The sequence below is a fragment of the Rhincodon typus genome, chromosome 19 (assembly GCF_021869965.1).
Source record: "Rhincodon typus isolate 14 chromosome 19, sRhiTyp1.1, whole genome shotgun sequence".
Lineage (NCBI taxonomy): Eukaryota > Metazoa > Chordata > Chondrichthyes > Orectolobiformes > Rhincodontidae > Rhincodon > Rhincodon typus.
Window position 1 is genome coordinate 24,599,469 of NC_063350.1, and position 16,310 is coordinate 24,615,778.

Here is a 16,310-nt window from a genome sequence, read left to right on the forward strand (position 1 = left end):
CAGCTTACTTGATTGACACCCCATCCACCATCTTCAACGTTAACCCCCATCATCATTGAAGCATAGTGGCAGCAGTGTGTACCATCTGCAAGAAGTATGCAACAACTCAACAGGGCTCTTTCAACATCATTTCAAAAATCTTTGACCAAATCACCTTGAAGAACAAGGGCAGCAAATACATGAGAGCACTGCCACTTGCAGATTTCCCTCCAAACCATGCATTATCCTGCCTTGGAACTGTATCATCATTCCTTCACGGTTGCTAAGTCAAAATCCTGGAACTTGGAACTTCCTTGCTAATAGTGGTGTGAATGTACACTATGGACTACGGCAGTTCAGAAAAGTGACTCACTAACACCAGAAAAGATAATTAGGAATGGGTGATAAATGTTAGTCTAGCCAGAGATGTCCACATCCCATGAAAAAATATAAATAACTGCTGCTGTATTCTGAAATTATAAGCACTGCAGGGGAATTCAGCGTGGATATGAGTACATATGGGCAACGTTCTTCCCACAGAAGGCAAATTGTAGTTGCAGCCAGGTAATAAGAATTAGCTTCACTTGGCTAGAATCAACAGCTACAGTCTAAATGTATCATCAATTTTCTAAGCTTTTTGTAATTTGGAAGATTTAGAGAGAAGTCTCTTGGTCTGTATTCCACAAATATTATCTTAAACTTAAGAAATATTTTCTATAGCTCTTAATGAAATCCAGTATTATTACCTTCCTTTCCTAAAGTCATTTCCAGCAACCTCTGAAGTTCCACCACATGGATTGAGTACAGTTTTCACAAGTGGCTGGGGAATGGAGGAGATTCCAGGTACAGCTCTACTTAGCAACAGCACAATTTATGTACCAGTGAAAAGTTGGGAACTGTAATTTAACTCGTAAATAAGACCCTAAGTTTAAGATATGAAAGAAAACAGATATGATTGAATCTTATTTCAACTGCTTCTAGTACCAAGGATATTAATAGAGCCGACAGAGACTTAGATGGGCCATATTATTTAGACTTAGAATAAATAGACTTTTGAGTTCAGTAAATTTCCAATGCAACAATCTTGTGTCCTTTGATTTTGTTACAAACAACAATATGTTAAATAATTAGAATACTAATACCAATCTTCAATGGTCCCTCAGCCTTCAATGATATGCTTTCTGCCGTCACATTTATTCATGTAATCAAAAATAAGGAAAGCAGAATTGCTTACGTTTCGGGTGACAGCAATATCAAACAGAGAAGTCTAGGCTTTATAAAGTTAAATAAAAAGACAACACTAAAAGCTCTTTATGTGTATTCATGTAGCATTCTAAACAAAACAGATTAATGGAAAACATGAATAGAAATAATGAAGTACAATCTGACAGTCATGATTGTTAGAATGACATAGCTTGGGACATGAATGTTGATGGGTACATAACATTTAGGAAGTAAAGAATGGCAATAAAAGGTGTAGAGGTGATTCTGTTAGTTAATGATGGTATTAGCATAATAAAGAGGGATGACCTAAGTTGAGGACACTAGGATGTAGTTTAGGTAGAAATAATAACAACACTTGAGGAAATGATGAATGATCCCCCAGAAGTAATCTCATGAGAAGATGGAGGATAAAAGAAGTAATGGGAGCTTGTCAGATAAATATGGTGATAATCGTGGGGTATTTTAATTTACATATGGACTGAAGAATTAGGTGGGTAAAGGTAGCCTAGATTAGCAGTTCATTAAATGTTTTCAGAAGAGTTTCATTAAACAGCGCATTCTGGAGCTGACCAGAGAGAAGGCTATATTAGACGTGGCATTGGACAATTCGATAGGATTAGTTAATGATCTCAATATGAAGCTGGCGCTAGTAGCACTGAACATGATATCATTTAATTTTACATTCAGTTGGAGGGAGAGAAGAGTAGGTCCAAGACAAGTATTTTAAATTTAAATAAAAGTAATTATGAGGGCATTGTAAACAAATCTAGCTGAGATAAACTGGCAAATTAGATTAAGGGATAGATCAATAGAGATACAGTGGCAGACATTTAAGGGGTTTTTCAGAATACATATATTCTAATCAGAAAGAAAAATTCCACAGAGAGTATTGGCCTTCTCTCGTGGGAAAATCTAGAAAAATACATTATGGTTTCAAAATAAGGGGTTGGCCATTTAAAACATAGATGTGGAAATTTTCAGCTTACAGAGAGTCAAGAGTCTTTACAATTTTCTTTCTCAAAACTCAGTGAAAGCACAGTTTGAATATTTTTTAAAGCCGAGGTAAATAAATTCTTGATAACCAAGAGTGTGAAAGATTATCAGCTTGGTGAAAACATGGAAAAAGCAGATCAACCATGATCTTATTTAATGGTGGAAGAAGCTTGAAGGGCTAAGTGGTCTATTCCTGCTCCTAATTGATTGTGCACAAAAATTTGTGCACAAAATTATCCTTGGATATTAAATGCCTATGACTTGTGGATATGAACTGCAAAGGTCTTAATCATCATAAAAAGACACACTATTTTTTCTGGAGCCTCTACCATCACTATCTATAGCTCTGTGCTACAGCATACATGTTGTCTCAGCAACTCATACTCCTTAAGAAAATGGGCGTGGGACAGTTGGCTCGGTTAGCTGGCCAACCTGCATGGATCAGATTAATACCAATAGTAGTGGGTTTGATTCCTGTTTTAATTGGTGAGATCTTGGGGGTCTGCCACCTTGCCCTACCTGTGGTATAGATTGCAGTGCTGTGGTTTGTATCTGCCTTCAGCCAGAGAACTGAAGAAAAATAAAATATGTTTTTCTACAAGAGCTTTTCATGATTTAGAATTTTTTTCCATTTGCTGCTCAGAAATATATATATAACAAAACAGTAATAATACAATTGACTGGACAAATTTTTATCTTGCATCATCCCTAAGGATTTTAATTTGCAGTGTCAAATTTCAATTTTGACAGTGCTACAATGCTTCATCTCCATATGATCATTTATTACATTCACACACAATGAAGTACAATTAAGTCATTATGGCCATTAATCACAGATGATTTATTTTTGTTGGTAACCCATACTGTAACAGATACAAGTCAAGCAGATTATTGGAACATGACTTTCTTGCCTGAGGAAGCATTGAGACAAGACCATTACATCTTTTGAATAAATATTAAAGCAGACAAAGTAATCAGTGGAAGTAAAGATACGGAGCCATTGAAATCAATTTTGGATTCCTCTAGCTCAGAGCTCCAACAGGTGCAAGGGGCTGTAAAGCAAAATGGTTCTGTAGATATTCATTAACTCTTTCAATAGAACAATCAGGAGAACCACTACGCACACTACTCAAATAAGTAGAAGCACATAGGTAAAGAAAACAAACCATTCAAGTTTCTGAAGAAGGGTCTAGGCCCGAAACATCAGCCTTCCTGCTCCTCTGATGCTGCTTGGCCTGCTGTGTTCATCCAGCTCTACACCTTGTTATCTTAAATGATTCAAGTTGCTTAGTTACACCTAGAAAAGAACATGGTTGTTCTTCAAAACAAAATACTAAAATATTAAATCATGTTATAAAACTGAATATACCATTTGATGGCACAGATGGCTTAGAGAATGAGTTATTGTGTCGATTTAAATGAAGAATATTTCAGGTTGGATGTTCAGACTTTACAGAATAAATTGGTGTCCCTTTCAACTATCCTTAGCATTTGAGTTAAAGAAACATATCCAGGATTCTTGCTCCTGATCCCATTCTGCAAACCCAACTTAAATGCTTGAACGAGCAAGATCAGACCTGAAGAACATAAAGCAGGAAGTGCTGGAGGAACTCATCAGATCTAGCATCATCTGTGGGGAGAAATCATTGTTAATGTTTTGAGTCTAGCGATCCTTCATCAGAACTGTCTGTGAATAGCCTGCCAACATTTACAAAGCAGGAAAAAGAGGTGAAATCATTAAAAAGGAGCTATGAATTTAGCTATAAAATGATTTTAGAGATATACAAAACCAACTGCTATTGGCAATAGAAGCTACAACAAAGGACAGACTGTTTACTTGGAGGTTTACCCTCCACATCAGCAAATAATAATGGAGCCATTCCGTTTCCGTGTCCTGTCAGCCTTCTATTCAATCTCCAATGCATTTCAACTAGCTCATAAATTTTGAAGCACTGCACCAACTGAGCAAAGTTGTTTCTAGCATGTAAGTGAGGCTACCGTGATGATTAAAATGTAGCTCATTTGAGTGGATGGTAGGTTTGTGATGCAGAGTGACACCCAACAGTGTGGGTTCAATTTCTGCGCATGAAGGTCCCACCTTCTCAACCTTTCCCCTTGCCTGTGGCATAGTGACCCTCAGGTTAAACTACCACCAGATGTCTCTTTCTCTCATGAGAGAGCAGCCCTATAGACTGGAAAGACAATGGCAACTTTACATACATTACATTAAAAAAATCATCCAGCACTTTTCCCTGGCAACAGCATTGTGCACGTTCTCAGCATCAAAAAGCAAAATTAACAACTAATTTCTGTTTCCTGCTCTTTACTTGATTTCTAATCTATTCTGCCATATTTCCTTTAATGATAAGTATCATAATTCAAACAACAAACCGATATGGCAACTTACTTGGGTCCCTTTGAAATTCTAGGTGCCCAATGCCTGCACGTACCAACCAAATCATCTTTGACTTATCTAATTCCAGAGCATCTTGCCTAGCTCATCTCTTGCACTTGGAAACAGTTGCTATTTTTGAAAATATATACTGGATTAATTTCGGTCACATAGATAGACATTTGAATGAAGCAATGACAGGTTCCCAGAAATAGGTGTTAGAATGTAAAAGAATGTAACCGTCAAACTTTTAGCTTATTAAATCAAAAGAGAGGAGACGATTTTTATCCACTGAATTCATTCAACCATGACAATCATTCATGAAATGGCAGACATCTAGAACTGGAAGTTTAAATTGTGTTTTTAATGGTGTAGCACCAAATGATTGTGATTATATTTATACAACTATATCACTGTTAATTTGGTAGGAAGAAAAGATTTTGATGAACATAAGGTATATTGAGGAAGGAATAAACCACCAAACAAACTCAATCAAAATATAAATATTGAATTGTGAAATGGAAAGGATCACAAAAGCTCTATTTATAACTGTGAAGTTAATACAATAATGTTGGTCTGAAAATGGCTGACATTGGAATCATTTCCTGCTCTACTCTGTGTCATGTAAATGAAACAATGACAGTTTGCCAACAGGAGGTACTGATAGGACACATCCACAGGAACTGACTGTATAGTGACTTAAGGAAATCAGTGCAGTATTTAAGATTGGGCATATATCAACATATCACTATTTTATGGAGTACTGTCAAATTACAGTCAGTGTTCAGATGAGTGTTCAATCAAAATATAACTTTAGATGCACCCAACATTGGATATAGTCTAATATTTGCTGGATTTTGATAGGCTGATGTATATTGTTGTCACTCCCAGGAGAGGAAGAACTGTTAAAAGTTTACATCAGAACTTATTTGGTGGAGTCAACCAAGGGTTTCCTGCATGTAGCAGCCCAAGAACAAAGCAAGAAAAACATCAGAAGTTCAGAGCAGATGTGAAAACACGATGGATGTAGAGATCAAGAAGGGAAAGAAGGTAAAAAAAATTGTAATTTGACATTAATCTTTCATAAATCCAGACTAGTTGTAACATCAAAATCTTAAATCTGTTGCATGTTAGAAACGCTGAATTTGGGGGTATATACACCCGCAGTTTCCTTTAGGGAAACTTTCATTCATCAAAGAGTACAAGCTTTTCAAACCTCTTTCTGAACTGTAAGTTAAAAGAGATTAATTCACTGAGAAAATCTAATGTACCATGTTGATTCAATGTTAGAAATTTTGCATAGAAGGCTAAAAGTCTGCCACAGTTACACTTATGTATAGCTGTTGGTTTCTTCATACACACATTTGTTAGCAATATTTAAGAAGTACCTGAGATTTCAGTTGCTGGAAATCAAGCTTTCGTGCAGTTATTTGGTGTAAGCAGCTTGTGTTATTGGTTTAAGAATCTGCTCTATGCAGCAAGCATTCCTGTTTTCTGTCACTGAAATATGTTTACAAGACATTAGCAAACAATTGAAATGATGATAGAAGTTTCATTTTTCTATTTCTTTGTAGAAATAATATCGGTGATTATTTAGCACGTCCTGTCTTGTACTTTTTCAGCCTAATCTATTTTGTACTGTTAAAATAAAGTTCCAATTTTCCATTGTTTAAATTTGCAACATAACATTCTTGTCAAAATGAAAGGCTCTCACTGGACTACTATATTTAAAGCAAAGAATACTCAATAGTGTTGTAAAATGCAGGGCTTCGGCATAAGCCTTCAGCGTCTGGCATCCCAGAAGAGAGTATTTGAGAAATTGGATCTGTTGGTGTTCACTTTTGTGCCTATGAGTGTCTTTAAGGGGCAAAATAGCCTGAGTGAAAGCACATGCATTTTTGTGGATCAATTATACCAGATTAGTGAGGGCATTAGCATGTGCATAGCGTTAACGTCTGGCAAGTATGCACATCAGATAAATTAGCAACATACAACACTGACTTGATGCCAGTGCTGCCAATTTGAAACTCAATATTCCAGCTACTGAGCTCCCTTATCCTCATACAGCTGAATGCATGTTCAACAGCTGGGGAGGGCCCACCAATGCTCGTTAAAAGGATAAAAAAAAACCTATAGATTTCCCTTTGGCTGTTGCTTTGATTTAACAAGTGTTTGGTGATTCATGCATTTGTATCTAATTGCTAAATTCTGCAAGAAAATAAGTAGAGAATTTAGTGGGATATGGTAAACGACATTTTACTGCCATCAGAAATAGCTATTCTAAAACAAAGCATTACATCGAGAATTAACAGAGGTTACACAGAGCAGGATAAGTTTCGGAAAGGTGGAGGAGAAGAAGACTAAATAAGAAGTCATATCTCCCAAATTATTCAGTTTGTGATTTTCCTATCTACTCTTCTGTTAGAATGTTACCATGGAAATACATCACATGCTCTAGCCACAAGTGCAAACTCAATGCAAAATAAGGACTAAATGTCCAGTAGCCATAAAGGTAACTGTGGTAATTAATTTGTATGCATTTGGCTTCTGCCAGATTTCTGTTGGTGATATTTCCAACATGTCAAGCACTATTGAAGAAGCAAAGTTAATGAAGCTTTCTATTCTGGCAGCAAAAATGATGGTGCTTAGATTCTGCTGCAGTCTGCTTTGCCAGGTACATTTGAGACATCATGGTGGCCAAAGGGTACTTTGGAATTTGGAGTTCAGGAAGCCAATTTATCCCTTTTTCCCATTCTCTGAAATGATTCAAAGTGATAACTTTTACTGGTATCAGTGGCTATATTTTATTCAGAATAAGCAAGACATAACACTTGCTTATATTTGAGCAAATGTTTCAAAGTGCAGTAGTTTTACCAAGGCACTTTGCGTAGATCAGCTATGATCACCGCATAAATGCTCCCAAATGTCATGATACCTGTCAATGCTGTATATAACACATTGCTAAAATGAGACAAAAAGCAAAAGCTTTTTATCCTGTACTTATCAGACCTGTTGCACAAGAAACTAACTTAGAAAGACAACATAATGGGGAGGTGATGATCTAGCGCTTTTATCATTAGATTATTAATCCAGAGACCCTGGTAATGTTCTGGGGACCTGGGTTTGAATCGGGGAAGACGGTGGAATTTGAATTCAAGAGTCAAATGATGACCATGAAAATATTGTCAATTGTTAGGGGAAAGAAACCATCTGGTTCACTAGCATCCTTAAGGGAAGGTAAGTGCAAAGTAGTTGACTCTGAATCGCCTCTGGCCAATGGGATGGGCAATAAATGCTGGCCTGGTCAGTGATACCCTTGACTGCTAATTTTAGTTAGCTGATTAGCCTCAAACCAGGCAAATAGATTTTGAATGGTCAGGGCATTACCTTGAAAAATGCAACAGGGATTGGTATTCTCCATAATCTGTTCCTCAATGGAAAAATTATGCAATGTGTAGACAAATTTCTTTCTGCTTCAGAGAAAAGGTCCTCTGTATATATATATGTAATATTCAAAGTAAATGAATCAGACTGCAAGCCAGTAATGATCTTAAATATATTTTCAGTGTAACTCATAACACAATCAACATTATTTAGTAAACATTGTCCAAAAATATGGCCGTAGATATGGGGTATCCGAGGTTTGCAAGTACAGGCTTCTGGTGCATGGTTGGCATGCTACCTACTGTGGATGGTCAAAGGGAAATGTTGTTTGATACAGTCTGCCAGTCATTGGAACGTATGACCTACATACTTGTTATCACATCAGTAATTAAACTCATACACGAAACAATTCACATGTTTACTGCAAAATAGCCACATAAAACAGCTGGATTCACCAATTGCTCCATTTATTGACAAACCTTCCCATTCCAAAGTAATCTGAGATGGCCTGGACTTTGAATAGGGTCAAAAAATTGCTGCCATAGGCCCTTTCATGAGTTTGTGTGATATTCAGTGAGTGATAATTTGATTAATGTAGCCATTTTCACACAGGATAGTTTAAAAAGCCATATCTTAGCTTCAGGCTTACACAATGATTAGATGGCTAGAGCCTATTCAATAGGATTGTAATAGTGTTGATCTTACAGCATGTAGACCTATAGGAATTCCAACCTGTATATTGACCTTGAATGTAAGCTTGTGATAGACTGTTGTACAGAACACATTGGTAGATTTCTCAACTAACACATCTATAATTTTTTCAATGAATCCCTACTTATACATTTCTATTTAGCAAAGTCTAATGAGACTGATTTAACCCAATCATTGCCTAGCTATCATTTGGATGTATCAACAACAAAACCTGAACCATCTATGTCCATCCAAACCATATCAATCTTTCAAGTAACTGGCTTCTAACACTCCATCCTGGTACAGGGAATCAGCATTACTGTACCAAACATTGAAAATATGATGGCTTTGGCATCCAAATGCATCGTATAGAATTCAGACACAATTGTTTTCACCATCCTCTGGAAGCTGTTTATCTCTCTGCTCCCACACAGCTGCCCTTGTCCTTTGAGATGGTAGGGCCATGGGTTTGAAGGTGCCATCTATGGAGCCTTAGTGAATTTCTGCAGTGCATGATCTTAAATGCGTTTTCATTTTCACACTTGCTGCTACTGAGCATTGGTGGAGTGAATGGATGTTTGTATATGGGGCGCCAATCAGCAGGCTGCTTTGTCCTGGATGATGTCAAGCTTCTTAGAGTCATAGAATTTTTACACATGAAAGGAGCCCTTCAGTTCATTGTGTACATGCTGGTCATCAAATATCCATCTATTCTAATCCATTTTCCAGCACTTGGCCTGTAACCTTGTATATCATAGCATTTCAAGTGTTTATCTAAATAGTTCTTACACATCTTGAGGGTTCCTGCCTTCATCATCCTTTCAGGCAGTGAGCTCCAGATATGCACAATCCTCTGGGTGAAAAAAAAACTTACCTCAAATTCTTTCTAAATCCCCTGCTCCTTACTTTAAAACCATGCCCCCTAGTTATTGCCCTCTCTACTAAAGGGAAATGTTTCTCCCTTTCTAAGCTCCTTAGAATTTTATGTAACCTCAATCAGATCCCCTGAGAGCCTTCTCTGCTCTAAGGAAAACAACCCTCAGCCTATCTACTCTCTGTTCATAGCTGAATTACTTCAGTCCAGGCAATATCCTGGTGTATCTCTTCTGCATCTTCTCCAGTGCAATCACATCTTTTCTATGGTGTGGGCACCAGAGCTACACAAAGCACTCTAACTGTGGTCTAATTATCATTAGAAACAGCTCCATCATAACATTCTTGCTGAATGTTGTTGGAACAGCACTCATTCAGGCAATTAGTCAGTATTCCATCACACTCGTGCCTTGTAGATTGTAGACAGGCTTTTGGGAGCCAGGAGCTGAGTAAGCTGCAGAGTGCAGATTGTTAGCATCTGGTGCACTTGCTGCAATAAAAGTTGTGACATGGTGCATCATGGGTCTACAAATACATCAACACATTGGTCACCACTTCCAGGACTTGAAAAACCCTAAGAAACTAAGAGTTGCCAGATCCAGGAAGCAAGTCCTGATTGGCCAGGAGTTGGTCCCCATGGTTACCCTTGGTCTCCCAGACAACCTGCTACAATCTCGCTCACAATCTCCATCCAGCCCTTTTGGCATCTCACTTCGCTGTGAGTTCAAGCCCTTCACCTGTAATCTCTCCCCTTCATGATGTCTATCTGCTCCATAATCTTTCATCCTCCCAATGAGGACCCAACACTCACATCTTCACATCATCTCATTCCCCTCTGCTCTGTCTTCCCTCTCCTTTATAGCCAAGATCTTTTCCCCAGGGTATGGGTGTCCAAACCTAGGGGGCATAGGTTTAAGGCGAGAGTGGACATTTTTAAAAGGGACCTGAGGGGCAACATTTTCATACAAAGAGTAATGTGTATATGGAACGAGCTGCCAAAGGAAGAGGTGAAGGCAGGTACAATTACAACATTTAAACGTATTTGGACAGGTACATGGATAGGAAAGGTTTAGAGAGATATGGACCAAACGCAGACAAATGTGAATAGTTCAGTTTAGGAGACCTGATCAGCATGGTCGAGTTGGGCTGAAGGACCTGTTTCCGTGCTGCATGACTCCATGTCCTGTCACTAAATTAGGCATGGACTTCAAATATGACATTGGACTCAATGTTCGCTTCAGTCTGGGAATGTAGTTTGGTTAACAGTCTAAGAGCATTTTCTGGGAGGCTGAGATAATTTTAATGCCCAGCTACAGAAATATTTCAGGACTCCAGCATACATTACAGCTTACAATATTGTGAACCAATAGTTAGGGAATCTAAAGAAATGGCAGTAGTAACAGCAATGTCACTATATTTATTGGTTACATTTTTAAGATTTTTCTTAACATGCGAGAAACATTTTAAAGTTTTAAAAATATGCAGTAACATTTTTGGTAAAAAGCTTGATTAGTTTGCAGGAACCCAGTATATGCAATACTAATATTGATCATTAGTAGCTCTGTTATCTTAAATTCACCCATAATACTTTTACAAACTAGATCCCTAGTCTGGGATTTAGTTTCCACCCTCATTAGTTCTTAATAGATAGACAGTAAGAGGCTGTATATTAAGCTGCCTTGCTTTAGCTGTATGCACACCCTCAGAAACCAAGCAGGTGCCAGCCCCTTGGAGGGTAAGATCACACAGAAGTTTTACTCCAAACGATTCCAATGGGAAATTTGCAGCATACAGTAAAAGGCCACCAGAGGCGATCACGGAAATGTTCATTGCATTACCTGGCCTTGAGAAAAGCCTGCTGCTGCTGCTGAGAGGTGCAAGGAAGTGTCTGGCTCCAATCTGGCATAGGGGGTTTTGCGCAGAGCTCTGTCTTTCTGGCACAGAAGTGGTGGCCCCTCCAAAAGAAAACTTGCACACCAAACCATGATGCAGTGCCTGTTGTATAAGATCTCAGCTTCCAAACAGCAAAATCAGAGGCCACCCGAAATCTGAGAGCTGCAGTGGAAGCTCAAACAGAGGGCAAGAAATTTCAGCTTGATGCTAAGCAAGCTCACATTGCTGCTTTCATGGTTGCTTGTAGCAATGTTCCTCCTCCTCCTGAGATGCTCCTCCTTATCAATGGTGCCAAATGCTATGCCCAAATGATAGCCAATTTATGTAAGATATCACCTGGAATTTGGATACCTGTCCCAACCGGTACTGGTAGGCTCCTCCAGGGTGCTCCATGAAGAGGAACCATTGCATCAGCATCCAGTGGCCTGCTCTATGATGTTTCAGATGGTAGTCTGGCTCTTACTTTGCAGTTACAGCCAAGGCTGCAACCTGTCACTTCCTAAACTTTAATACACTCTTCAAAGCATTTCTACAGACTCAAGTCCTTCTGTTGTATTGGTGGAGAGTTGTTCCTGCTACTGGACACATCTCCAATTGTGCATGTTTAAGAGAGAGGGATAGCTGGAACAGTGAGCATGAAAATAATGGTGCTGATGTCAAATCAGTGTTACACACCAGAATTTGAGTACTCTGCACATTTCTGGTACGTGCTTCTGATGCCTGAGCTAACTCTCAGACAAAAGACAGCATTTGGATGGAAACTCCAGGCACCACAGAGCTTAAGTATCTTAAGTATTTAAATCTTCTACTCACTCTGTGGTTCTGCCTCATCTGCTGAGCATTTCCAGAGTTTTACTCATGGATTGTAGCTACAAACCTCCAAGTAGTGATTGGTCTATGACAAAAACGTTCTGCAGTTCAACACCAAAATGACAATTTCTCTCTGAAAAGGACTGATGAGGAAACAAGGAACTGTGTTGAAAATGAACACTGAAACATATTTTTGGGGCAAATAGATAGAATGTCACTCACTGTGAGTGTTTGAAGGGAAAGATGATGCAGCCTTAGTTCCTCCACTTTATAAACAGAAAAATACCTAGTTTCATTTTTTTTTATAAACAAGATAGCAAATCAAATACAGAGGTGCCTGTGTTTTTTTTTAAACACAGTGATGTACGTTGCTATAAGTTCCAGAGAGGAAGAAAGATGAATAGTTCAGGTCGGAACTCATTTGGTGGAGTCAGCTCAGTGTTTCCTGCATGCAACTGCGTAATTTTTAAGCTAATAAGAAAGCTTAGGAGTTCAGAATAGATGTGAAAACACAACAGATTTTTTTAAGAAAGTGAAGAAAGTAGAAGATTTAATAATTTGATATTAGTTATTTAGAAAATGCCAAAAGTAATTAGTTGTAACTTAAATTAGTCTACAGATTTAATCCATCTAAAGTTTAATTCAGATTTAAATGTGATTGCGGTTTTGATCAGGAAAACATTAATCAAGTTTGGATGATGTTAAATGTTTTTGAGTTCTTTTCAGGAATTTGAACAGAACATTAAAGCTTTGGAGGAAAAACAAATGGCTATATGGTGATCACTCATTTATTGTTTTGTTTTCCTGTAATAGTTAAACTGCCTACACAAGTGTCTTGTTCCAATCAAGTGAATATTTCACTTGTGTAACTTATAAGGAAAGGTGAAATTTGCATTTTTTTTCACTTTAAATCAATGCATATTCTATTAACAATGAGGTAATGATTTGTTTTGTGCTATAAAATGGTCTTTGCCTATTATCGAAATTCTATTGTAGTCAATTACAACATAAAATAATGTAATTTCTCACGTTATGTCTCTGATGGTAATTGCACTTCAACTAGAGCTACCTATTCCCTATGTACTTAATTTCATATCTTTTTTATGTTCTTCTATTTCATATACTTATCCTTTTAAAAGGTGAGATGGTCTCTGTCTCCATAATCATTGTGGTAAAGCATTTAATGGCTCTAGTAATGCTCTGGGGTGCAAACATTTCTTTAATGTTCTCATTTTATAAAGTAAAAGCAGTGATATTTTCTGATCTATTTGTATTTCTATAGTGTTTATTCATTGTTTGGCTCTTTTGCGCAAAAGATATTCATTTCTCAAACTTTGAGATTTACTGCACCTCTGATTTACAACTCCTAAATTGTACCAATTCCACATTATGAAGCAAAACAATTACTGGATTGAAGTTGCAGACCACTTATAATCTAGTTGAATAGAATTTTGAACCACGAAAATAACAACACGTTGGAAAACAAGCTTCAATCGGCTAAAGCCCACACTGAACTGCAACAAGCAATGTTATATGCTATTTACTCAGAGAGATGTGTTGTCAACTTAGCTATCACAGTACTATTAATATGGTGTTTACAATATAATTGTTGGTCCCTACTTCATCCCAGATTCCTGAAACTTGCCATTGAAAGCAAGACTTGAATACAATAACCAATGAGGAAATGAAGGCATGGCAGTGAGGTTTGTAAATATCAGAACTTCAGAGTTAATTTCTTGCCTGCTTTGTGAAAGGCTTTGTTTACTGTACTTGTGCAGAGAGGCTAATTTGAAACTTTGGAGATAGATATGTCTGATCTCCACTTTGCAGCTCTGATCTGTCAGATCAGTATGAAGAGTGCTTATGTGGTGTACTTTGGACCTTGGATGAGGTAAAGATAAAAACAAAAATACCAGCAGGACCAGCACCAGCACAAGAACCATGAAACTATTATCGCCTGTGGTGAAATCCCATCTAATTCTCTAATGTTCTTTACCCATTCAGGACTACATGGGGCTCCAGACACATAGCAGTATTGCTGACTCTGAACAGCCCTTTGAAGTGGCCTAGCATGCTACTCAGTTGTGGCAATTAGGGATGAGCAACAAGCTCAGGCCTTGTCAGTAACATCCACGTCCCATGAAAGAATAAAACTATGTATACTAAGCAGGAGCAGAAACAGCCTGCTACTCAGAGTCCTGCAGTTCCACAAGAACAAGGTGATCAGCAATAACAGGTAGCTTGCGGGAGGCCTCACAGAGTCTATAGATACAGAAACACCAGTTTCTCAGAACACTCAAAGAGTTGGATAAGATGTGGCAGATATTACACAGTGTTTGAAATGGCTGAGGAAACAAGTCCTGCTGCTAGGTGAACGTAATGGCTATGCTTTGCCAGTTGGTCTCAAAGTCAACACCGTCCTGAACTTCATGCCTCTGGATCTTTCCAAGTTTCTGTCAGATTTTGCAGGGTCTAGCAGTGGCCAAGGGATAAGGCAGCCAATTATGTCAATTTTTGACAATGATGATGCTACCTAGAATGAGCAGGTACAAAAACAGAAGTTTCTGGAAAAGCTCAGCAGGTCAGGATGCATCTGTGAAGAAAAAATCAGAGTTAATGTTTCAGGTCCAGTGACCCTTCCTCAGAACTGATGGTAGCTGGGAAATCGTAGGTTTTTATGCAGAAAATAAGGAGGGGGATGGGGTAGGGAGTAAATGACATGATAAAGGATAGAGCCCGAAGAGAGAGAAGAACAGTTGGACAGACAAAGGACTTGATATTGATCTGGCTAGGAGGGTGACTAGCTGTTAATGGGAACTGTTAGTGACTAACAATGGGTAGCGTGTAATGGCGGGCTATGTGATAACAAGACCTGGTGTGTGGGGTATGGGTCTAGGACATGGGAGAGTTATTGAACTGGACATTGAGTCCGGAGGGCTGCAGAGTCCCCAAGCAGAAAATGAGGTGTTGTTCTGCCAGCTTGCATTGAGCTTCACTGGAACACTGCAGCAAACCTGAGACAGAAATGCTGGCCACGGAACAGGGTGGTGTGTTAAAGTGACAGGGAACTGGAAGGTCAGGGTCTTCTTTACAGGCAGAACATAGATGTTCTGCGAAGTGGTCACCCAGTCAATGCTTTGTTCCCCCAATGTAGAGGAGACCACATTGTGAGCAGTGAATGCAGTAGACTAGATTCTGGGAAGTGCAGGTGAAGTGTTGCTTTTGATGATCCTCTGGATGTGGATGCTGGTGGGGTGGTAGGTAAGGACAAGGGGAACCCTATCGCTGTTGTGGGAGGGAAGAGAGAGGATGAGGGTGGAAGTGCAGGAGATGGGTCAGATCCAGTTGAATGCCCTGTTAACAACGGTGCTGGGGAATCCTCAGTTGAGGAAGAAGGTGGACATTTTCTGCATATAAACTGACATTTTCCCAGATACCATCAGTTCTGAGGAAGGGTCACCGGATTCAAAACGTTAACTCTGATTTTTTCTTCACAGATGCTGCCACATCTGCTGAGCTTTTCCAGTAACCTCTGTTTTTGTTCCTGATTTACGGCATCCACAGTTCTTTCAGATTTTATTTAGAATGAGCAGGTATCTGAATTGACAACAGGAGCTGACTTTGCACTTTTGATGGGTGTTATTGATGATAGTTAAGCCTCCACAAACTTGCCCAGGAGCATTCATCAAATGCAAGGGTTTCCATGCCATCAACCATAAAAATAAGTTTCTGCTGACATGTGCGTGCATTTTTATCCTTTAGTGGTGTACCGTCTCTAATCCTTTTCTATCCAGCCATACCCATTTAAAACATGGCTGCTGATACCTTTGTTGAACGTGGCCAGAGAGATACAAGAACACCACATGACAAGTAGATGAGTCATTCAACAAGGCATCTGCATGTTGAAGATGTACTTTAGGTGTCTGGACAGTTCTGGAGGCTTCTGTTAAGATAAACCAGCCAGGGTCTCCAGAATGGTTGTCACACAATGAACCCTATTCAACATTGCAGTACAGCAACAGGTAGACCTGCAAGAAAAACAAAGCACAGAGCATAGAAAGGATTTGAAGGA

The 16,310-nt window shown here is 38.7% G+C and overlaps 1 protein-coding gene across 3 annotated transcripts in view; it reads left to right on the forward strand.

Annotated features, from left to right (window-relative positions):
• The first annotated feature begins 5,350 nt into the window (after window positions 1–5,350).
• ccm2l (CCM2 like scaffold protein) overlaps window positions 5,351–16,310 on the forward strand; it is a 37,302-nt gene continuing 26,342 nt past the window's right edge. For all 3 annotated transcript variants that reach the window (XM_020530544.2, XM_048608426.1, XM_048608427.1), the window contains exon 1: window positions 5,351–5,638. In XM_020530544.2, the coding sequence (XP_020386133.1) occupies window positions 5,609–5,638 (30 nt within the window). In that variant the 5' untranslated portion in view covers window positions 5,351–5,608. The remainder of the gene's footprint in view (window positions 5,639–16,310) is intronic.